The 25,762-nt window shown below is 44.4% G+C and overlaps 1 protein-coding gene across 1 annotated transcript in view; it reads left to right on the top strand.

Moving 5' to 3' along the window:
- The window catches only part of AP5Z1 (adaptor related protein complex 5 subunit zeta 1), a 130,719-nt gene that overhangs the window by 59,110 nt on the left and 45,847 nt on the right, over nucleotides 1-25,762 (top strand). Inside the window, exon 15 of the mRNA XM_086940690.1 lies at nucleotides 16,409-16,541. Within this exon, the coding sequence (XP_086796816.1) occupies nucleotides 16,409-16,541 (133 nt within the window). The remainder of the gene's footprint in view (nucleotides 1-16,408; nucleotides 16,542-25,762) is intronic.

The following is a 25,762-nucleotide window of genomic DNA, read 5'->3' as shown; positions in this document are numbered from 1 at the left end:
AAGACCCAAAGAAGCTATTGACAAACCTCTACAGCATAGCTAGATCACATGGGGGGCTCCAGCTCATGAAAGCTCGGCTGGAGTGGCAGAGAGATTTAGGAACCACGCTGGACGACGCGACGTGGCGCTACTGCTGTGACAGCACGAAACTTATTTCCCTAAATGGGAAACATCGGCTCATACATTTTAAATTCCTCCAAAGGGTGTATTACACCCCAGCGCGACTCCATCGTTATGGGCTGCGACCGGAAGCTCACTGCGAGCGCTGCCGGGCAGCAGATTCTGACTTCCTGCACCTGTCATGGGAGTGCCCGGGTATACAGAAGTTCTGGCGAGAAATATTTGCTGAGATGAGCAGAATACTGGAGGTAGACTTGGACATCGATCCGGGGATAGCACTCATAGGCAAATCAAGAGGGCTCCCGGGGGGGCGATACGCAGACTCACAGACATGGGGATGTTAATGGCCAGGAGAGTAGTGGCCCAGTGTTGGATGCGAGGCCCCCTGCCGACTAAGGCCAGATGGGCTCGGGACATGCTGCACTGTAGTGCGCAGGCGGAGACGTACAGTGAACTGTTACCTCCGAAGAGCCGCCCGAAAAACTTCTGGGCCCTATACAAAACCTACTTGCAGGGGCGGCAATCTGAGGATGCGGGTTCCACAGACAGCGTTCCACACGGGCTGGTGGCAGACCCTATACACAACGTGGCCCAATGCCCTAGCGCAGGCGAGGTGTGCGGGAGCGTGTCTGGGTGTGCCAGCGGGGGAAGGGACATGGGGGTAGCGAGGGTGGATGGAGTGGGAGATACACCAGCGGGGGTTCACTAGGGTGACCACACACCACATGAAGGCGCCTAAGGAAACTGCACTAAAGTTTAGAAGAGGTACCAGACCACCATCAGGGCCCGTCTACCAACGACCTCATAGATACGATCAGATGTGGGGTCTGAAGCGGGTCGGGTTATGGTAGACATGGTCAACGTGGAAAGGAGCGGGGAACGTTTGTGAGGCTACGGGTACGGGTTGGGAATGGGTGGTTCAAGGGGGGAGTTATAGGGTTGTTTTAGGGGGAGAAAAAGTTAAAAATGCACATGAATATTAGATGTTGCTGGCATATTATGATCCATACTAGGTAATGAGAACACAAGATCCACGACACGCCGCCGGGCCCCCGGGTTTTTGGCCACCAGGCTGTGTACTTTATAAAGTGGAGTTGACTGTAATACCTGTGACGCGGCCGGCCCGGGGGGGTTGTAGGCCAGAAGCTGTGTAACCTGAAACAATCTTCTCTGTGCAATAAAAAAAAAAAAACTACTCCTGTTATCTCCAGTAAGTCCCACACAGCAGGATTGGTAAGAGGTCTTTGTACACCACGCCCCCTTTCTCCACCACTCTTCAAACGCACTAATCATTGGGGGATGAAGTTGACTTCACTCCTGAGGGATCCTGGGGGCTAAGAAACCCTCCAGGTGCGTCCTACAAAGCGGGATTCCTGAGAGCTGGTCCGAGGCCCAGCCCCCTTTCTATACCACTCTGCAAGCATGATTACCAGTTGAAAAAACCCATAGAAATTCACTGAAAAAACAAAGGTTACAGTGACGTTATAGCTAAGCTCCGATTTCACTCTTACAAAACCAGAGAAATTTAGCCTTTATAGTTAGTTAGCTACCTATTACTCGCGTCCCAACAATGCACTGCTTATGACTTTGCATATTATATCACTCAATGACATGGTCAGTGACATCACTGAATACCTCATCAATAGAATATCTGATCACCCACTCACACCCCAAATAACCTTTCATACACCCACTCCAACTTCCACACTACCATTGTCAAATCCGCTCGCACACCCATACCAGTCCTTACACAGCCCTTCCATGATTCACAGATCAACACACACATCCACTTACTACCCATTAAACCACTTCTACACCCACTCACTAATACTGCCACTGTAATATCCACTCATACAGTCATTCACACACCTACTTGCTCACCCATACATGTAATAACACAGCCACTTACTCACCCATACACGTACACACACACACTCAATTATACAGATACTAACACATTCTCACCTATACAGTCACTGACACAAGCACACAATCGCCCATACAGTCACTCACATACCCCATCACTCACCTATACTTCCTTTCACCTACCTGGTTACACACCTATATACCATTGACACATGCACTCACTCAATGCCATAGCCATACACACACTCACTCCTATATAACCTCTCACACACAAATTCACTAACCTATTCAGTCACTCATCCATACAGGCAGTCACGCAGTCACACACCCCTTCACCTAACCACAGAAACACTCAGAAAACCATAGAGGTACTCAGACAACCAATCACTTTACAGAATCTCACATAGACACTCGCACACCCATACAGCCACTTAGACACCAACTGACAGACAGGTACAGACATTCACACATACATTCACTGAGAAACCTAATCACTCACTTATACAGTTAGTTAACCACCCACTGAATCATCCAATCAGGCACTCGTACACCCACTAATTGACCAATACATTTTGGTATATATTTTTAACACTCCTAAACTTTTAAAAACACTCAGTCACTAGATGATGTTTTCAGTTTGTTTATTTATTTCGAAGGTTAAAAACCATCATGAAAATACATCACAGTAAAAAACATGATCACAAACTTTCTTAACAACACTTCATTAAAAAAGGGAGGTAAAGGGGCATCACTTTTTTAAAAAAAAGGGGTTTTTGTGAATAGTAGGACCAAAGTGCAAATGAGATACAAAAGCCACGCATCACATAATAAATGTCTCCCTTGCCTACTAATAATTTCAACAGCCCATAGTGTTTCTCAGTTTGAAAGCAATTTTAAGAAAAGTTATAATAAGCACATAGGGTTCGCATTTCAGTGGCTCTTTGCAGAAACAGTAAAGCAGATTTGGCATGGGTGATTTTTGAGTCTTTTAGAACCCCTACTAAAAATCTTTGACGAGGTGTTTTAAAAAAAGGACACAATAATACAAAATGAAGGGTGTCCTGCGGAGACCTATTGTCGCAGCCGCAGGCACCCTTCTGCTCAATTGTTGGAGTAAACCCTGATGGATGAGCTAAATTGTGGTGCAACAAATTGAGCCTAAAGCGAGTCATTAAAAACCTCTCAGGCTGACTATACAATAAAAAGAGGTAGGGTTCCATGCCAATTTGATTTGAGACTAGCGAGTGAGCAACTACGGAGGATTTAATAGAGTCAAGCTCCCTCCTCCTGCCACCAAATTTATCCAGCAATTGCCCTTGTACCGAGTGGCTGGTATATATATCCACCAGGGATGGGTCCAAAAATAATCTTTGTTCATCTATTTCCCCCAGGGTATCTTTAATATATTTCAGCCAGGGGATTTGGAGACATTTATCTTTCGTCAGACAATCCTGGATAATCTGTCTGGATAATTCTGCGTTGGGATTTAGCCAAATTTTGATCCAGGCCAGTATGGGTCTCAGTCTAATCAAGTCTGATATATATGATATTCCCAGCTCATTGTGTGTTACTGCAGCGGAGGTGCTCAGCGGAAGTTTTAGCAGTTTTTAAAAAAATTTCTCCTCCTCACTTTGGATTAATTGAGCATCTCTGAAACCCCAGACTTCAGATCCGTAAATGGTTTTTGAGATGCTGACTGATCTATACAAAGTCAACACCTGCTCAGGGGACCACCTTCCCATTCGGCGAGCAAAGTTTGAAATGGCTCCATTTGCTGAGACAAGTCTCCTCGCCCTCTCCTCTACCAATGGGGCGAACTTCAGCTTCTCATCGAATAGATGATGTAATCTGTGATGTCATCACTGATGTCACTGACTGTGTCATGAGTGATGTAATATGTGAGGTCATAAGCAGTGCATTGCAGGGGCTTGAGTTATGAGTTAGCTCACTAACTATAACGACTGAATTTCTCTGGTTTTGTACTAGTGAAATCTGAGCCGAACTATAACGTCGCTGCAAGCTTTTGTTTTTTTCAGTGATTTTATTATTTTTTTAAATTACATTTCCCAACTGTAACGTCTCTGTAACCTTTGGATAATTTATATATATTCCACCAAAAGATTAACGTCCCAATCCGGGGTGCAGTAAGTGGAACTGATTTGGTGAATCATATGTATATGGCTCACATCAACTCCTTCGAATGCTTTTGTCAAAAAGAGAGGCAGCACAACAATCGATGTGAGCCACAACTTTATTTAATGTCATTTTTAGGGATCTTCACCACAAGTGCAAAACGTGCATCAGACTGCCAACGCATTTCAGCATTCCACCTTCAACTGAACTGTAGTTCATAGATACAAACATTCTCTTTAAAGTGTCGCAGTGCAACAAAGTCCTTTCACAGTTTCTAAAAACAACTAGAATGCTTTAAATGCAAAACTTGGTCCATCTCCGGCCTCCATTACAATGATTTCATTTAACTCTGCTTTCTCTAATTATTATTGTTAGAATTCTTACGTTTGTTTCATTTGTTATATCCCAAAACGCAATAAGAAAAGTAAAATTGTCAAACAAAAAGATTTGAAATAAAGGTATATTTGGGAGACTCAGATAATCAATGTAAAGTACATTATCCTCTATTTGTCTCCCACATAGGATGACACATCCCCTCATAAATTACGGCTAAAAGGAGCTTAGACCAGGCAGACAGTCTTATGTTATCAATCTTTTGCATTCCCTTCTTTTCACTTTTCCATTTCTTCTTTTTTCGTATTACATATAGGTGAGGTAAACCATCTAGTCTGTGTAACACAAACAAACCTTTCTTTCACTTGAAACATGCCCTGTACAATCTTATAAGTCACAAGGTTATCTCATTTCACTCAATCACTACTCAAAGTTAATGATTGAAGACCTTTTGAAATGAAATAAATTAAGACACTTAAATGAGTATAATAAAGTGCTGGTGCAATAACAATACTATTTTTTTCATGCACTTTTCATAGAATTTCTTGAGTACAAATAAGTTGAACCAATCATCTCATTCCAGCTGTATCATTTGAAGTATATGATTTCCCAAACGTCAAAAGCACCTATATTAAAGCATTTAAGGCACTAAAGTATATATTAGGACTTAGCTTATATGCTGCTAAAAGTGCCAATGAATATATTTAACCTCAATTAATATACAAGTCCTAGAATACCAAGTCAAGAGCCTTTATTTTGTTGGCTACTGAGATGTTAAATAAAAGACCATTTTCCAAATACATTCTGCCACATATGTTATTTTCTCAAAGTCCAAATATGCCTATGCTGAAGTGCTTTAAATGCTAGGGTGCAAATCGGATCTCAACTCACATAATGCTAAAGTGCTTTGAACAGTAAATATAGATCACATTTCACAGAATAATCCTAAAACATTATGTACCAATTATCCTCAGTTCATATTTCCAAAAATATTTTCTTATTTGATCTGTCCATTAGTCTCAAAAATCACATTCCAAGAAAGAGAAGTAAAGGTGTCCATTACGTATGCCTGATACTTTTCTCTTTTAAGTGGACATGCAATTCTGCATCCAAGTTATGACCAAAAGGAGCTTCAGTCCCTGTTAGCATAATTTATCTTGACTCTATTCTTTTTAATTTTTAACTCACAATTACCTCCTCTCTTCTCTTTATTTATATATTTAATCCCAAAATAGCTTAATTCTTTAGGGTTGCTATGGGGTACGAGAAATCTCGGCTCTTATTGCAGGCATGTGCTGAGGAATCCTGAGTTTGATTTTATTGGTTATACTGACAACATAACTTTTATTACATGTACATTTCAGCACATAAACAATGTAATCTTTTTTACATGTAATTAATTCTTAGATTTTTCTGTTTATTATACATCTCCTATTCCAATTTGTTCGCCCATATTCACAGGCTTTACATTGAGTGTATTTTCAGACGTCAATCTTTTCTTTAGTAATCCAGTTTGTTTTTGTAGCTTTTAAAGATGGCATATGGTCACTCGAAGCTTCTTTTCTGTAGGTAATTTGTGGATGGTCATTGAGACTCCTTTGAGATATTCATCCATTTGTAAAATTTTCCAATTCTTTCTTGTAATTTTCCTACGTTCAGAATACTCTGTATTGTAATCCATAATATATCTGACATTATTCTTCTTTCAGTTCCTTATTTTGGATCATTAATAATTACTCCCTTGTCTTAGCCTAAGCTCTTTGTAAAGCATTCTGAAGAGCATAAATTAGGTACCCTCTCAGTTAAAAGCATGCTATTATTCCTTAGCTTGGCATTCAAAATCTTCCATTTCTTCACCTAGCATGTAGTAGTTCTCCAAATGACACACTCCATTTTAAGGATTTAGGGTGACCCACTAGTAGCGTGCAGAATGCTGTTGCAAAATGTGGCTTTACTATTAAGTTTGCTACAAATTCTATTATTCTTTATATAGACTTCAATGTCCAAAGAAATCAGTTTTATCAACACAGATGGTGTGAGTAAATTTCAAGTTGTATTTATTTTCATTAAGTTGAGGAATTACACATTTCGAAAGTTTTCTTATCTCCTCCCCAAATGATGAACAAGTCATCAATGAAACTGGTCCACAATTTGACATGTTCCTGCAAATTTCGATTTTTCTCTGTCCGTACAACTTCTGCTTCCCACCAACCTATCATTAGATTTCATATATTGTAGCAAAGGAAGTTTCTATTACTGTTACTTGTTTTTTCAAGTAATGGGTGCCATTGAAAATTAAGATCTAAGCATTTCTAAGAGCATATTTAGGTGTTCCATACAGCACAGATCTATCTCTAAGGAAGTATCTACATTCATTGAGGCCATCAGAGTGCTGAATAGATCTATATAAAGATACCCCATCTATAGCTGCCATTTAATAGGTGTTTTCCAAGGTATCTCATGGATTTATTACGAAAGTCTGTTGAGTCTCTCAGATTTGATGAAGCGCTGTCACACATTGAAAGAGAAAGATGTCAACAAGTCTTGATGTATTCGCAAGTATGGGACCTGTAGAGCTGACATTTGGGCGACCTGGCAGATTTTGTATCTTTTTATGTACCTTAGGAAGAAAATCTATGGTTGGTGTAATTGGATACTCTGTCTTCAACTATCTATACTCTTCTTGGCCATTTAGATCCAGCTCCACCCATTTATTATGGTTACAATGGGATTCTCATTTGATATATTTCTTTGTGATTTTCATAATACATGAAAAACAACTATAATAAAGTACCCCACAAAGTCCCTAATTTTATCAAAAGAAGTAGACTAAATGTGGTCCGAATAGGATCATAAGAAAGAAGAGGGTCTAAAATAAAAAGAAACCCCAATAAGAAACAGATGAGCCATCAGCTTAACTAGCAGTTTGAGCAATACCTAGGGCAGCCCTCCCCCACATAAAACATACTCGCACCAAACAAACCTACAACGCCACAAGCCTCAAACAAATCATCTCAGACTCTAATCCTAAAATGAAAGCACTCCAAACTCTTTCTCAATTAAATGGATCAAAGAAGTAGTCCCATGCCACAGGAAGACAGTCATTGACAACAAAGTCAAAAAAATAATAATACCCCAAACCTCATAAACACATGGATTTTATTCTGAACCTTGTAAATACGGCGTTCATACATAGCAAGCCTATAAAGATGAGCTATCCATTCTTGATGCGTGGGCACCTGTGGTGTACGCCAATATCTCAAAATGCAAATCTTTGCCACATAAGCGCTTCGTCTTCCATCTACGCGAGTGGGCAGTTGTATTATCCAAATTGACAGTTATAATATAGAACCATTTTGTCTGACTCCTCAAAAGGGGTAAAACCAGTTGAACTTGGTGTTTCCTATATATAACGCCAATATGAATCTAATGCAGGGCATGACTAAAGTCATCTGATAAAAATCAAATGCTGTGCTAGAACACCTCCAACAAGCCACATTGAGAACTGGATGAGCTTTGTACAATTTGAATAGAGACCAGTAAAAATTATGTAAACATTTTAAAATAAGCAAACTTTAAGCGCGCTTCTCTGAGTGAGCAATCCTGGTACTCTAAGATTGCTTTCCAGTCACCCTCTGAATATTCCACTCCTAACTGTTCCTGGCAGTAGGATTAAGCAGCGAAACAAGTATCACGTGAGTATAAATTGTCAATAAGTATGTGGTACATATTAAACACCACCCTTAGAAAATCCCCACAAGCTAAGACAATCCACAATCTGTGAAGCTGAGAGATCAATTGAATCTCGCCCTAGTTTACCTCTCAAACAATGCTGCACTTGCTAATACTTTCAGAGCTGTGACTGGGGAAAGGAAAAGTTCAGATTTCAATGACTCAAAGGAACAAAACCAGTCCCCATCAAGGAGATCTCCAATTAATTTAATTCCCCATTTTTTTCCATAGAGCCCATCTGATCGGCAGCTGATCAACAGTAATTCCCTCATTGTTCCATAGTGGCACGTCCTTATGAACTGTCCTATCCACTCTCAAGAGTTGGTGCGTATCGCTCCATGTGCCCACATAGTCTTTATGTTCAGAGGACAAAGTGGGGCTGCTAAGACATGAGGTTTGTACAAGATACCTAAACCCACAAGAGTCTTAGCAGTATTCCGCTCCCATGCCACCCAATGTGTCTGATCAGCAATAGGAGTCCACAGATAAGCCAGATGCGGTAAATGATGAGCCAAATAGTAAAGCCCCCGGGCCGATATTGGACCCTGGGACCCCATCTCCCAGGGCCTGGCCACTTCGTAGGGGACCTCGGGGGAGCCTGAAAGTCCCCGCAGTCCCTGGCGGCTCCCCGCTTCCTGCAGGAGCCGGCATTGCTTTTACATACAGGTAACAGCTGATATGTAGCTCCCAGTGTCTAAAAGTAAAGTACTCCTCTTTTAGCAGGCGAGGGCAAAATGCTTGTGCTTGCTCAAAGCAGAGCACTGTTTGCTATTACATGGCAGGAGCAGTGCAACTGCCTAGCCATAGTAAACAGCAGTGTCCTGGGGGTGGACATTGCTAAACCCGGCCCTGTGGGAGGTGGTCCGAAAGGCCATCTAGGGCTCCAGGAGGGGGCCCCCTCTTTTATTAAGTAAGCCCTGGGGAGGTGGAGGTCCTGTGGGGTCTGCAACGGACCCCCTTCATTATTGTACCCGGGGAGGAGCAGTATCCGGGCCTGCGTGGGGGGAGGACGAAGCCCCCTAGCATTATTATCTATTATAACCTCAGGAACTTAACGTAGGGGAAACATGTTTTGGGACCTCACTTTTTACTTGCCCCCGCTTGGTAGATCACCCCGAAACTTTTAACTCAGCAGCTGAACCAAAAAGTGAATGTTTTGTGAACATTTCGTGAAGATTTGTCAAGCGGCGCCAAAGTTGTTGGCAAAGCAAAAAACGCTTTTCCTATTGGAACTTTGGTCCGAACTATAATTACCTTCTGGCTATCACCAAAAGGAAATATATATATCTATAGCTATAGATGTAGATATAGATATAGCCCGTTATTTAGAGCAAGCGCATTAATAATAACACATATGGAAATGTATTCCCAGAGTGCTAAGGATGAATTCCTTATTATTACCGTAGTCCAGTGTAACAACGGTCTCATATTTCATGGATGGTGTTATAGAGGAAAATAACTCTGCTGTTGTCTGAAGCCTATCCAGTGCAATTGTTGTATCTGTGCTTGGATTAAACTCTTGTATCCTGGTTCTGGTTTGATAGCTTTGTTTATCTCTATTTCAGATGATAAAACATGACATAAACATCACATTAAGCAAATATACTATTTATTAGCATTTTTGATGGAAAAGTTGGGGCATCAGGACTCACTCGAAGCTTCGCCTCCTGTGCGTCAAGACCCCTCCCACACTAAACAATGGTAATAAATACCATATTGCGTTCTGTACATTTGCATACATCTTTGGTGCTGTGGCATTTTTCCTGTTTATTTGTTTTAAATGAATATATTTAGCTAACACCTGGGTGCTGGGCGGTTGAAATTGTGGATTAGGTAAAATGACATAGAGGAGGCCTCATGGCTATTAGAAGAGTTGAATCTCTGTGCAAAGACATTGCAACTCACAACCGGTGAGGCAGTAAGCTTTTAGTTTTTTACGTGAAGTACGCTCTACAATGGTAATAATCTGGAATGTGACCTTTTGCACTGTAGATTAGTGCAGTTGCTATAAATAACGTGTTATTGGGCCACATTTATTACCACGGCCTTGGTGCATATATAGTATATTTGCAGGTGTGCAAAGTGTGAGGCAGAATCAAACAACCTTAAGCGGTGCACCTAATTAAAAAGTAGGAATTGTGGAAATGCAACAACTCTTATGGATAATGCTACCAGCAGAAGAGGGTTAAACCCCCTCATTGGCACCAACAACAATCCCAATATAATCACCATTCCCCACCTGCAAGAGGAAGGAGAGGCGAGTAACCACCTGCTGCATCAGGAAATACCCTGGCTGGACTGAAAGAATAACTTCCAACGTCACCCTCTTCCATTTGACGAACACCTGTGAATAAGTTACAAATATTTCAATAAATCATAAGACATGTGAGTGCTGAATGTTATGCAAAATGGCTAAGCCTTGAGGTTTGAATCGCCCTACCCTGCATTCCCATTGGAAAGGTAGCCCAGTTACCTTCAGGAGAGACTGGAAGATGACATCCTTGTAGAAGAGCTATCCTTGGAAGCCCTGTTTTCCCAAGAAAGTGAAGGGAATTTATTGCAGTTACTTTTTGGTTTGAAAGAAAAGATCCAAACAAGCTTTAAGTTCAATCTTTGATTTTAAGACTGTGAATGAGTAGATAAAAAGGCTATGTTCAATATGTTAGCCCTCAATCTAATCACTCTCAACTTAAAGATGATTTGTGTGATCTTCCTATAGCTGCATACTTCCACATCCCAAAAGCTCCGAATCATTGAACATTATTATAACTGTTGGTTGGAGAGGATGCTTTTAGTACCTTGAATCAGCTTCACAAATGGGGCTCCACATCTAGGGTTTTATCTCTTCATTTCTGGATGGGAGGCCCATCAAAGCTTCCACAAAATGTTCTGGTAGACTTTCAAACCACAGTTTATCTACTTTATCTCTTTGGTCTTTGCATCAGCCAATCCCAGCTAACATCAGTACAGATCCAGACCACTCATTCCCTGGAGATGTTTTTGTCGCTCAAAAAATAAGTGTATCTTTGAGCAGTGATGCTTATCATCAATCTAGCTTCAGTACAACAAACTTGAAAGATCTACTCATCTGATCACTTCTCACTTATCTCTGCTGGGCTCTGTGGCTTCTTGCATAGATTGTGCCAAAAGCAAGTCTCCACAATAGACCTGTGCAGAAATGCCTGGTGGATCAATAGAAACAGTACTCTAGCAGTTTGGAAGACAAACCTGCTAGTACAACAGCAGCATTGCAATCCTTCTATGGTGGTGCCAACCTAAGAATCTGAAAGTGTAACATCGTATAAATAACAGGCAGGCATAGCAGGGCTCTGTGACAGGAGATTTACTATTTGTTTCCTTGCACAGACTGCTCTCTGCTACTTATCTCTCCAAGCCAGTACAGTAACTGCCTTCCTTCAAGCCTAGCATGACATTGCATCATCACAGAAAGGTGTACCATTCCAGCTGAACATCCATAAAAAGACTAGTGTAACATCTATCTCAATGACAGGCCGAGGAGCCCACATTGGCTGACTTCCGATTCAGACATTTTTCAAAAAGACACATCTTTACACATAAATGTCCAGGAACTCATAGTGGTCCACCTTGCACAGAGGTATTTTCTGCCAGTCTTGAACATGACTTTCCTGATCAATCAGACAAAGTGCAATTCGAGGGTAAATGTTATATGAGCGAGGCGACAACATTGAGAGTTGTATCTTGAGATGTCAAACCACATGGAAGTGGCTATTGGCCCGCAATCTAGAAATCAAGGTAGTTCATTGGTGTTGGGTCAAGAATACCTAAATTTACACCCATTGGAGGTTGTTCTGAAAAGAACATGAATATGTGTTTAACTACAAGATGCTGTATTGCAAATATATTGCTGGAATCTCCAGGCAGCAATATCAGTAAAAGAAAATGTTGAAGCTTCGTCTTCAGATTGTATCAATAGGGACGATTGAGAATCCAGCTGGTCAGGCAGAGTTATCTGTGTCTTCCTACCAATGTCATTGTTCTTGATGGTGCTCATAAATGTGACTCAGCCTAAAGCCAGTATGACCTTGATAGATCTAGTTTAGCCATGCCAGTGGTGGTTTACAGAGCTCCTCCAAAATGTTGGCGCATCTGCTCTGGAGCTTGCCTTGCTGATTGGACTTTTGTTGCAAGTCCAGGGCAGAACTTGAACCTCAACTTTCCATTATTGAACTTGAAAGGCTAGCTCCTACGTAATATATTTGAATCTTCCACAGGGCAAGATGGGTAGTCTACAAGTGGCTAAGGGACCTTCTGATTGAATCTGATATTTTTCGAAGTGGATAAGATTTTGCATCTGGTGCACCCAGAAGATTATTTGTTATCCTAGGTAGTACCAAGAAAAAGCAGCCTCTCCATATCCGCTTATTTGGATAAATCCGGATTGGAATTCACTTCAGTGATGGTACGCCCAGCAGACATTACGACTTACTGTAGAAGTCCTTCATAAACATATGTTCAGAATCTCCGTCGTTTAAAGAGCTCTCCGAAAATGCAACAATGTTTCCTCCAATTTGGAAATCATCCCACTGGGTGTTGAACCAGGTGAGCAATGCAGATTGGGCTCAAAGGGCTTCAGCCCCCCGCCCCGTCATGTGTGTCAGCCCGGCTGAGACAGCTTCCCGGGCACATACACAGCCGCACCTGAGTACTTCACAGGTCTTTAAAAGACCATTTACTTCTTAACAAGACTTTTTTGTGTCTTCCACCCTTATTAGAGCCCCTGCATCTCCACTCTGCATATTTCTGAAAGACCAGACCCCCCCCAAAATTTTTTAGTAGTCTCTTTACAACATCTGACATGGAAAACTTTTTTCTTGATGGTCTATCACCTTCACTCTTAGAGTTGGTGAAATGTAGGCGTTGTATATTCGAATGAACTTTAAAAAAAATCCATAGCAGTAAGGTATTCATGAAAACGCATCCCACCTATTAACTAAAAATGATCTCTGAATTTACCATGCAAATCGGATACATTACCTAAATGTTTCCAAAATCTTTCCATCCCAGTGGAAATTGTCTCTTAACATGCTGGATATTAATATAATTCTGATGTTTTATCTGCATACAACCAAGGAAATTGGAAAAACAGATACAAATATTTAAATATGGGCTTGTTAATATGGATGTAGCTGCATCAAAACTATACATTTCTTGTAGAATACTTTCTTATACGAGTCTATACTTCATGAAAGCCAACCAGCCTTTAATGGGCAAACTTCAAAAGAACCATATGAGGGCAAAATCACATGGTACAGCCCTCCTGAGAAATGTCCAGGTTGCTGTAATTTCCAAAGCAGCCACCTCGAGGTCAGTTCATACTTCTACAAGACACTGACTCAGACTTCAGGGTGGATGTCCAGGTTTGCATGATTTTCCTGCAAGACCTATTTAATTAGTGGCCTGTCTGATCCTCCTCACCACCTTTTGAAGATGGCCGCCACTGCAGAGCATCATGGCATATTGGTGCTAATAGGTTCCTTAAGGGAGCAGTGTCTATGGCCATCATCCATAGGCTGACTTAACTTTCTTTCTCCCTTTTTAAAATTAGATTCTTCTTTTCTTACAAAAAAGGAGCAATGTAATTTGGCCAGTCTAACCTGGAGAATGGCTGCTAAAAATTGGTCACTATGTCTCATTTGCCATAGAAAAGTAGATTTCTCCACTCAGAAAGGAACATTTACTTACTTGTAATCCTATTTGTCCTTCAAGGAAATGTTCATTGAAGTCATAAGCACTGAATGGTAATTTCCATGCATGGAATCCTGGATCCTTTGGTTTCGCTAGTAGGTCTATTTACTGAAGGATGTGCTGCAACAGTTTCTTCATCCACTGTGGAAGTGGCAATAGTCCTTCCTGGGGGTTTACCTCATGAAATTGAGGGATACCAAAACGCTGCAGGTTTATGAGTATTTGTCTTAAAAGTAGGCTCATTGTGTGCAGTGTGACTTACAGGACTTGCATTTGGCCTTGCTACTAAGGTTTATGTGAGGACTTTCCCAGCGTGGAGTCCCCAGTGTCCAAGCTCTAGTGCTGCTATTTTGTTTGGTAAAGAAGTTGGTGCTCCAATACTTGCTTTTGGCCATTTGTGAGGTGAATAACTTTATGGCGCCAGCACAGTCTGGTTTCTGTTAACTACTCAGCAAGGGGTATGCTTTAGTCTTAATCCTGAATGAGTTTAGGATGATGGTGAATGTAGATGGCAGAGTGGCCTTGATTTTTGCTGTTTGCTACAGTATCACACATCATCCTTATATCGCTTCTCTATCAAGTAGGACGTTGACAGACAAACTATTGCAGTGTGGTCATCTTATTTAGCAGATCACACTCAAGCAGTCGGATTGGCATCTCTGCAATCATAATTTAGAAATCCGGACCACGTTATGTCAAAGAGCCCTTGCTTTATCCTCCCACAATGTAATGCATATGTGACTGCTAGCACGTCTTTATTATGCACTTTTACACTGTAGGTTTTCGTGGTGCTGCAGACATATTTGGGAAGTGTTAGTGGAGCTGAATCGGATGATGACTTGAGCTAATTTCTGGAACTGCTAGGATATTATGCCATGCTTGAAGTTCAGATGGCTATACTGTAATCTGAGAAAATTGGGAAGAGAATAGTGTCTCAAATCTAAAATTTCACCCTCCAACTTTGGTAGTGTAGCACCTTAGTAGGATAATTCAAGGACAAGTGTGTCCATTGCCATACAAAATGTGGTGTCATTCAGAAGATATTAAACTGTATTGTATGGGATAGGAAAGCATCTGGATAAAAATCTTATGGCTGGTCTAAAATGGTATAGATTTTCTTTATGAGCAGCCACATTTTGAATGGAATGGGATGGGATGAAATTGTACGATTGATCTACTTGGTAAATCCTGCTAGTTGCCGTTTCCAGAATCAAACCTGATCGTCAGGTCATTAACTATAGAGAACGGATGTAGAAATGAATTGCGGGTATGGCAGAACACCACAGACGATACAATGAACAAGGTGAAAGCGCAATCTTCCACATCTAAGTAAACACCGGTGTCATTCAGGAAGCTGAGATTTCTTGTAGAGGTTTCTTATAAAGTTTGCCTGTCAAGTGCCTGTGTTAGGAGGCCAAAGTTTTGTGTCCCGCAGAAAAAAAACTAGAATCGATGAACAGGATCTCTGATTTTGTGGTGTTACATTTTATGAAGTTGGTTGACATCCAGTCCTAAATGTTGACTGCGAAAATCTACTCTCTCAAACTTAAGTGGGATATGTTTTTAATCAGTGTACATGCAAACTCTGATCTTGCAAGTGGGTAGCAGGGTGGCCAAAGAATCAAAGGGTGCTTTAAGTGACAGTGCCCCTGCTTGACCCTGTAATGCAGGCACCGAGAAGAAAAACCAACAAGCAGTTGCACACCAATTGTTGGAGGAAAGTATCTTTTTCCATTTTCTTTAAGGCCATATTAAGACAGATGCTTCTGAAGAAGAAGGTTGTTGGCACTGTTAAAGGCACTGACCTATTTGACAGTATATTTGGCTTATACCCGTATACATCTACTACTTAGGGAAAGTAATCTATACCTGATCTGTCTGTAGCTACATATCTTGCAGTAAACTTTTTTTTTTTTTGCTGGAACAAACTCTTCTCTGTATGGCATGGGCATCTTTTCAGTTCCGCTCTAACCTACCCGTGACTCTCAGCGCTACAGTAACAGTCCATGGCAGCAAGGTACAAGAGACTATTAAAAATCATAGCGGAATTATATGATGGAAATGCTAGCTGTAAAGTGGAGCTGCTCCTTACGACATTTTTATATGTAACTTACCCAATGCATAAACGTCAGTAGCTTTTGAAGGAATCTCTGAGACAGCTCAGTGTTTAACAGCATCATAGAAGCTGTGACCGTTTTGCGTTAATGGCCTAGGTGAAATATTTAAAACCTGGCCAGTAAAATATTTACATTTCTCCATGTTGTGACTACTTGGGTTTTGAATTTGTTCTGATAGTTTATGCTCTAATGCCAACATTGTTCTGCCCCACAATTTAAAACACAGAGGGTTTGATTTATTCGCACAAAAATGTGTGCATTTTGTAACAAAGAATATTTAATTACTACCCAGGGTTTCATCTTTTCAGATCCTGTGATGTGTATGGGAATTACTGAATATTTGTAAATCTGATAAGTCTTCCTCCTGTCTCTTTTTACAGAGTGATGAGCTCGTACCTACTCAAACTATGCAGAATACACCCCTCTCTGGTAGTGGAGCAGTCCAAAGAGCTACTAGAGTTTTCTGGGACAGCTACCAACATTCAGAACAAAGAGACCTTCTTCACCCATGTGGTAAGGACTAGTGCATTTGGCTGTATATAATGTAGTTAATTTTCTTTGGTGGTAGTCTTTCAATGTCTTTCAGGGAGGCTAAGCTGACGTGGAAAATCTGGCCTCTCAGGCGTCAAGGTTGTGTCTTAATTTTGCTTGAGAACAATATACAAAAACAAGGGTAACCCAAAACATTTCTGAGAACCTAGCCTGATTACAATATGTTTATGAAACAATGGTTTACTATGGTATGAGTCACAACACCATAAACTCTATATTATATATAGAGAGCAATCTGAAAAAGTGTTTTCTTTATTATGCTGTTTAGAAAAAACATACAGATGTGTGCTTATGTGTTCCTTTGACTTTAATGGGATGTCTTCTGGTGATGTGTTAGTCTATACTGCTGTTCCTTGTGTGCGAAACGTGGCCATGGACCCATACCTGCTGACTGCAGACCTCAATTACTCCTAATGGTTTCTCTTTCCAAGGCACACGGATGGAGCATGTGTGAAACAAACAAAAAATTTCCCTAAAGTAAAAACTGTCAATCAAGACTTGTATTGATCTATTGATTTTCTGACATTATAAACATCTTGTGTTACAGAATCCAGAGTACTTATTAAGGCATCTGTGAGGTGTTAAATAACCTGTAACACGTTCAAAAGTATAATAGTTTAGCAGACAGGTATCCCTTATTGACCAAGACTCTGGGGGGCAGGAGTCTCTGTGGTTGCAGAAACCTTCTTTTAAAATCGACCTTTGAGATCAGACAATAAAAAAAAAACAGGTTTGCCTATGAACAGAAAAATAACTAAAGACCACTACCTCCAAAGATGATATGGCCGGGATGCCTGTCACCCCCTCCCAACACAATCCCCAAGGATGGGAAGACGGACGCAGTTCTGAACTTTTGGAAGGCGGGAGGGAGTTACCCTCCCGGCCGTATTTATTAAAATATGAAACAAAATTAAAACATTAAAATAACAGTTTCATATCATGTACAATTTTTCAGTTATTACATTATGATGCAGACACGTTAATTGGCTAACCTTAACAAAACTCTAATACAAAGGTTTTCCTAGCCGAGTTCAAACATCCTGCAATGCATACTTTCTAAAGAAAAATTGTACATCCTAGCATTACGGGCCAACGGCAAGGTCGCAACCGGTGTCAGATCCCTACTACCAGAACTCCCCCCTCACGGTGTGAGGGGCGGGCGCACAGAGGACTGTACCTCTGTGCCAACTCCAATTTCCCTTGTCTTTGCGGGGGCCCCCTATTTAACTCAACGCCATCTTAATGGTCGTCCAAGGACTCGTGTGAGGTGTCTAGAAGGTAGCGTGGACCCCCCTCCCACCCCACACTGTTCATCACATCCGCCGTCGCGGATATCCTGGCGCCGGGAAATTCATAGGAGGGGCATCTAGCCGCCTCCTCCCCTGGAAGGGGCCTATGACCGCCTTCCCTTAGGCGACCCCATACTTAGTGGGTGCCGCCTTCCCGTGTGAGGGGCCAATGGTCTCCTCCCCCCGGGCGCTCCCATCCATAATGGGTGGCGCCCCCCCTCTAGGGACCTTGAAATTACTGCTCACCGATCATGACCTTACCGCCCGACCAAAATAAATACGACGTTTTATTCCCTATTTAAGAAAATCAACTTTACATGGTAATACTTATCCTATTATTTAAACATTCAAAAAATTCCTTCAACTAGACTGTTATACTCCGCTCAACTACATAAGAAAATGTTTATGAAGTAAATCATTTTATTGCAGTACCAACATTAACAATTTTATTAACCCCTAAACCAGGAGAGAAAAGATATTATCAAAAGTAAATCAATCTTATTGTAGTACTAACGTTGCCATAAGGGGCTGGTGGGTGGGTCAAAAATTGCTCCTTGTTCCGTCGAGGGCTCACGTGCTACGAGAGGGTGCAGCTTCCAAGCACAAGAACAAGAGGATGCTTCTTCGGATTGCTGCTCCTTTTATTCCTCTTCGGGAGGGCGTGTACCCTCCTCCGGCACGCCTACGGGGCATGGCCAACGGTGTAGGTGTCTAGGACAACCCCTCTTGGGCGGGAAAAGGCGTGCCCCGGCTACGCCGCTTCGGGCATACCAGCCGAGACACGCCCCCGCCCAAAATGGCTTCCCGGGGGGATCCGGGCCCCCAACCATACGTTCGGGGGGACCGAGTGGTCGCCCCTTTCCATATGGCCGGGATGCCTGTCACCCCCTCCCAACACAATCCCCATGGATGGGAAGACGGACGCAGTTCTGAACTTTTGGAAGGCGGGAGGGAGTTACCCTCCCGGCCGTATTTATTAAAATATGAAACAAAATTAAAACATTAAAATAAGTTTCATATCATGTACAATTTTTCAGTTATTACATTATGATGCATACACGTTAATTGGCTAACCTTAACAAAACTGTAATAGAAAGGTTTTCCTAGCCGAGTCTAAACATCCTGCAATGCATACTTTCTAAAGAAAAATTGTACATCCTAGCATTACGGGCCAACGGCAAGGTCGCAACCGGTGTCAGATCCCTACTACCAGAACTCCCCCCTCACGGTGTGAGGGGCGGGCGCACAGAGGACTGTACCTCTGTGCCAACCCCAATTTCCCTTGTCTTTGCGGGGGCCCCCTATTTAACTCGACGCCATCTTAATGGTCGTCCGAGGACTCGTGTGAGGTGTCTAGAAGGTAGCGTGGACACCCCTCCCACCCCACACTGTTCATCACATCCGCCGTCGCGGATATCCTGGCCCCGGGAAATTCATAGGAGGGGCATCTAGCCGCCTCCTCCCCTGGAAGGGGCCTATGACCGCCTTCCCTTAGGCGACCCCATACTTAGTGGGTGCCGCCTCCCCGTGTGAGGGGCCAATGGCCGCCTCCCCCGGGCGCTCCCATTCATAATGGGTGGCGCCCCCCCTCTAGGGACCTTAAAATTACTGCTCACCGATCATGACCTTACCGCCACAGGCCGGATAGTTGACCGGCTATCCGGCCCCCCCACAACTCCTACTAAAGGTCATGTGTTTACAAACCCCTTAACCATGCTAAGAAGTCTCCTATGAGTAAGACATTCCCCTCCCGGGACAAATGGACCCCATCTTCGAGATACATGTGATCCCCCCGAATACATCCATGCGGTATACAGTGCAACTGTGCCGAGCGAAACAACCTACCAAGCTTGTTATTGATCTTCTTCACGGAATGGTTCAGCGCTGATACAGAGAGGCCCCCCCGCCACATTTTTCTAGGAATCATGTGGGACCATGCTATCATGCACCACGGGATCCTTCTCGCTAACCAGCAAACAGTAGATAGAACTTGCTCGAGCAGTACTCGACGACCGAGTGTTACCAAATCATTGCCTCCCAGGTGTACTATGATTACAGACGGCGGTGACCTTGTGCGCCCTAACAGTTCCTCGACAAAACAGTGAAACTGGTCAATACAGAGCCCGCCCCTTCCGTAGAAGGTCACCCTGTACCCGTATTCCCCAGCTGCGTGAATCATGTCACCTGCTTTGAATACGTCCCCGGCCCGCCTCACGTATGAGTGGCCCACGACCCACACCACTCTTTCCACAGCCGGTGATCTCTGACCGCTGGTCCCCAGGTGCCGGGTCGACTGCACAGTCCGCCCCGCATAGCATGCTCGCGAAACTGTAAACCAAACAGAAGACAAGAAGCGTGAGTGCATGACATTGGCTTCACAACATGTGCAACCGCACATACCTTTTATAACAGTTCGAGGACCATCGTCCCAATTGTTTCACCTCCTCGACACTCTGACCCCTGGCTGTAGCCTCTGTAGCAGCCCCTATCCTAAAGGAATGTGTCCCGAAATCGCCCGGGTCCAAGCCCGCCGCTGCGATTGCCATTGTTAGCACCCGCTGAAACTGAAATCTTGTCAGTGGGGTGGCGTCGATGTGTCTCAGCAAGCTTCCCCCCCATGCTTCCGCCCTTTGCGCTAAATATTCCTCGACGCACTTCACCGGGCACATGGGGGACCCTCGCATGCGCTGGACAACAATACTGTCTCCCATAGCACCCTGATCGGTCTTGGACCTGGCTATTGTGACCACCATTGAATCACCCTTACTCAGAATGCCATCCCGACACAGACCTCCCTCCACATCTTTCTTGTTTTTTGCCACCAGTTCGCTCACCCGCATAGCCCCATGGAACGCTAATGCGAAAGTGGCCCGGAACAGTACTGCCTCGAACTGGGAGGAACATGTCGCGGGGAGTACCGACATCAGCAGGGACAACCTTTCTAACCCAATCGGGCGCCTTTCGTCCACTCTACGACCCTCAAGGCGTTGCCAACCACGCAGGGCCTTCCTTACCAAAAAGGACGATGTGGGGTCCTTGATGCCATTCGCCTGCGCCATGAATGCAATGGCGGCCCGGTGCCTATTGGCTGTTGCCGCTGATCGGCCTGCCCTGTGCAGTGCTACTAAACTTTAGGACATACTCCTCCTGCCCCCAATTGTCCCCTCCTGCTGGACCCAAAAATGCACAATAGGAACGAAACGCTCCTTCGTATGCCTTCCTTGTCTTGGGGGCTAGGCTTGCTCCCACGAGGTCTTGTAATCCGGGGCACCGAGTAACCAGAGTGCTTCGGGAAATGGTGCCGCCACTAGGTCCGCGGAAGGTAGATAACCCCTGAAGGCCTGCATGTGGGAACAAGAGAGTGCATCAGCCGCCTGGTTCAGCACACCCGGCACATGCCTCGCCCTAAATTGTACGTTCAGTCTCATGCAAAGTAGTACAATTTCCTTCAGTAATCTCAATATCCACTTGCAGCGTGCTGCCTGATTATATATACATTCGACTACAGTCATGTTGTCGGACCAGAACACCACTGAGCGATCACGGAACTCATCCGGCCATGCCTTCAGAGCCACAAAAATGGGGAACAACTCAAGAAACCCAATGTTACCTGTGAGACCGCTGGTGTGCCACCACGTCGGCCATGTTTGCGCCGACCATCGATTACCAAAGATGGCGCCAAATCCCACGCTCCCTGCCGAGTCGGTCCACAAACCCAGCTCGTCCGAGGACGCTGGTGGCTTGCCCCACACCACTCGACCGTTGAAATCCGCCAGAAATGCCAACCATATGCGCATATCCTGGCGAACCTCTGCAGACAGTCTCGTGCGATGGTGCCCTTCCTTGAGACCAACCATGGCTTGTGCAATAGAGCGGGAAAAGGGGCGGGCCATTGGTATCACTCTAAGGGCAAAGTTAAGCTGGCCCACTGCTTGCTGTAACTGATGGAGAGTAACTTTCTCTTTGCTAATGCACAGTTCCAGAGAAGCCCTGAATTTCGCTACTTTGTCCCTTGGCAAACGGAAACATCCCTCCACCGAATCGAGCTCAATTCCAAGAAACTCGAGTGAAGTAGATGGTCCCACCGTCTTACCCGGTGCCAATGGCACGCCGAACCGCTTCATGAGAGTGCAAAATTCCAGTAACGCCTGCGCACATTGCGTGTCGCCGGCTGCCCCCAAGAACAAAAAATCATCTAGGTAATGCATAACCTGGGTATGGCCCGTGGCTTTGGTGAACGCCCATTGCAGAAAACAACTGAATTTCTCAAAATAAGCACAAGAGATGGAGCAACCCATTGGCATACATCTATCCATGTAGTAGCGTCCTTGAAACACAAAACCTAACAGACGCTGATCCCGTGGGTGTACCGGGAGCAACCGGAACGCTGACTCGATATCTGACTTCGCCATCAGCGCTCCGGGCCCCAAGCGATTCAACATGGCGACGGCATCATCGAAGGATGCGTACCGAACAAACTCCCGGGTCAATCGCATCGTTCACCGAAAGACCCCTAGGAGCCGACAAGTTATGAATCAACCTAAACTCACCTGGGTCCTTCTTGGGGACTACTCCCAACGGGGAACAAATGAAATTAGTGACTGGCGGGTGCCTATATGGGCCAGCGACCCGGCCAAGGGCATCCTCCTTTGCAATCTTTCTTTCTACCACCGCCGGATTATGCTGAGCCGACAGTTGGTTTTTACACAGTGATTCCCCACGAAAATCCCCCGCCGGGATGTGGAAACCATACGAGAAGCCGTCCCTCAACACCCCAGCGGAGACATGATCAGGGTATTCATTTAGCCAGGGGATCATTGCCATGATATCTACGGGGGTAGGTAGCGGTACCCCACGGTCCACATTAGACCTGTTTGGCCCCTCCTCTACCCCCTGTATCACCATTCTTGGCTCTGCACGAACTCTCAGGGTGTGAAGAATGTCCGCAACCTGCACACTCATGCCTGAACTTACATGTCCCTTGTGGCCTCGTGCACTTTCCTCTGTTAAAATTCCAGCAGACCCCTTTTCTACCCCCGTTCCCACCACTCCTCGGTTGGTGGTCACCAGCGGGGCCTGCTCGAAAGGGCGCCGCCGGTTGATGGCGGGAAGGCGCCGACCCATTCCCGCCAAGCGAGGACGACTTCGTCGCGCCCGGCAGGAGCTGCTTCTGCCAAGAGATGGAGTCGAGACAATCCCACGTCAGAGATGAATCCTACTCCTTGGCCTTACGAAACTTACTATCATAACCCATCCATTCATCGCCCTCATACGTTTCATAAAAATCCATTATACGTGCCTGATAGCAGGCCAATTCAGACAAAACCTCGGGCTTACGTTCCCCAATGATTGCAGTAAACATCGCAAAGGCCTTGGCCCAATTTGAGATCGTCTCATCAACCCTGAACCCCGCCATTTTGGCACGCCACACACTCGGGTGCCACAAATCCTTCTGAGTCTTAACATACTCCATCTCGCGATGGTCAGTCAGGAGAGAAGGAGTCGGCAAGATGGCGACCGTGTGAGACGGTCGGAAAACAGCTCGCGTGAGGGGCAGGGTGAAGTCGATCAATGACCCCGTGTTTCCCCTAACAGAAGTTGCGTTTCGAATGTCGGATGGAAGCTGCAAGGATTGGTAACACTGTGGCGAAAGAAAGCCCAAGAGAACGGCGTGAAGTCGGCAAGTAATCGCGGCTGGGTGAAAACTGAGAAACTGACGCGCATGAAACTGACGTGCTGTCAGCCGCTGCAGCGGCTGCTACTGGAGGTTTCCCAGCTGACGCGGTGGTTCAGAGGTGGAGCCGCTTCCAGGCTGCTAGCGGAGGCGGAGGCGGCGGAGTTCGTGGAGATAGCCGACAGGGTTGAAGCCCTGCGTAGCCGCTTCAAAAAACAGCAACCACAGCGGAGAAGGAAACCCCGCGCTAAGAAGCTACTGAACACGGATATTCGCCTTTCAAGAGGCAGTGAGGAGCAGAGAGCCTTCAATCTGGAGGGCATTGGAGGTGTGCAGTCTGAGAGTGACGAAAACGAGGATACTTTTGGCGGTAAGGAGACATTTGGGCCAGAAGAGAGGCGAAGGGCAATCATGGCTCCTAAAATGAGCGCTAGTGTTAAAGCAGCAGCCAGGAGGAAAGCAGCTGCGGCGCTCGCAGAGTCTATGGCAGATAATGAAGGTGGTAAAAGGAAGAGACAGGGCTCCCCTCAAATAAAAAAACTAGCTCAGCAGGGTGCCAGCAAGGGGAACTCGGATAATCTGGGCACTGTTCCTATATCAGACATCTTCCAGAAGTTGGATAAAAATAAAGACACTAGAGACATGAAAGATCACAAGGAGGATGAGACACAGGTTCCCCTGGATAATGGCAATGGTAGTGAAGAGGCACCTCCAAGCATTACAACTGAGGATCTTGCAGAACAGCTGGACTCTGTAGTATTGGTGGAAGAAGGTGTACTGCAAGGTGAAATTCCGGTAGAAGATCAGCTGGGTGACGTTAAACCTTTACACCATGGTATGGAGGGGATCTCGCAGGATGATACAGGGGGGAGCAGCTGTAGTAAAAAAGAAGCCCAAAGTGATGCATTCTTTTCGGTATCGAGGGTGGCGAATGGTCTGAGGAAGGAGCTGAGAGCTTGGAACAAGAAATCAGTGATATAGAGACTGGCAGTGACTCAGAACCCGAGGAAAGTACCCCTCCTAGTACAGCAGTTAAAATGGTGGCGAGAACAAAAATACCTAATCAGAATTTAGAGCCACTGTCTTCGAATGCTCCCCTAGAAAGTCCCGAGGGGGCTTCGGCACAAATGTCGCTCCTGGAGATTATTCACCAGGAGATATTGGCTCATAGAGAGGAAGCAAGGCAAGATAGTCGGAAATCCCAGGCGGCTGTGAGGAAGATACAAGGGGAGGTGAGAAAGCTGACAAGGGCTTGTGTGAACCTCGGTGAGCGAGTGACAAATCTGGAGGATAGAGTAGTAGCCACAGAGGCGGATTCAGCAGCAGCAGTCAAGCAAGTCGACATGCAAGCGAAACAGTTTACTGATGTGCAGTGGAAACTGGAGCCGCTAGAAAATAGGTCGCGACAAAACAACCTTCGTATCCTTGGAATTCCCGAAGGGGCCGAGGGGTCAGATATGAAAGCATTCATCGTCAAGCTCTTCGCGACCGCCTTTAAAGATTTGAAAGATTGGGATTTTGAGAGGGAGATCCAGAGAGCACATCGCACCCCGGCAAGCATTTATCAAAATGCAAAAGAGGGAATCAAGCCTAGGGCAATTTTGATCTTTCTGGGCAACTTTAATTTGAGACAAGCAATCTCTGAGAGGGCGAGACCTGATAAAAAAAAAACAGTTGATGAATATACCTTTTTCGTTCGCCCCGATTTCTGCCATATTACAGTAGCAAGACGCTGGAGATTGCGGCAGTTGATCAAACCTTTTCAAGACAAGGGTATGCAGGCTTACCTGATCAACCCCGCCCAGTTGAAAGTAATACGGGACGGAAAGACAATTTATTTCTCGTCAGAGATCAAAGCTAAAGAATTTCTGATGTCGTAACTGGTGTACCAAAGGAATGATCAAATGTTGTCCCAAATGGTGAATGGGATTGGAAATGGGAGTACGGTAGTACAATATTTTTGTGGGGAGTGATCTGAGCAGGGCGAACTCCCGTGTATCACCAGTATCACTGAAGGAGAAAAAAAAAAAGGGAGGAAAAAAAAAAAATGGCTGATCCTAATTGGTAGTTAATACATATGGTGGAGGGGTTGGTAAAAGGTGGGGGATTATAATGAGAGCATGTTTTGCTAATTTAAAATCTGGTGGAGGGTAAAATTAATGGGGACAAAAGGTTACAGTAGTTGTCACTTCTCCTCACGCCAAGCTGTAACCATCACG

Source organism: Lissotriton vulgaris, chromosome 10 (assembly GCF_964263255.1).
Source record: "Lissotriton vulgaris chromosome 10, aLisVul1.2, whole genome shotgun sequence".
NCBI lineage: Eukaryota > Metazoa > Chordata > Amphibia > Caudata > Salamandridae > Lissotriton > Lissotriton vulgaris.
The sequence above is the reverse complement of the archived record's forward strand: the minus strand, read 5'-3'. Positions and strand labels throughout refer to the sequence as shown.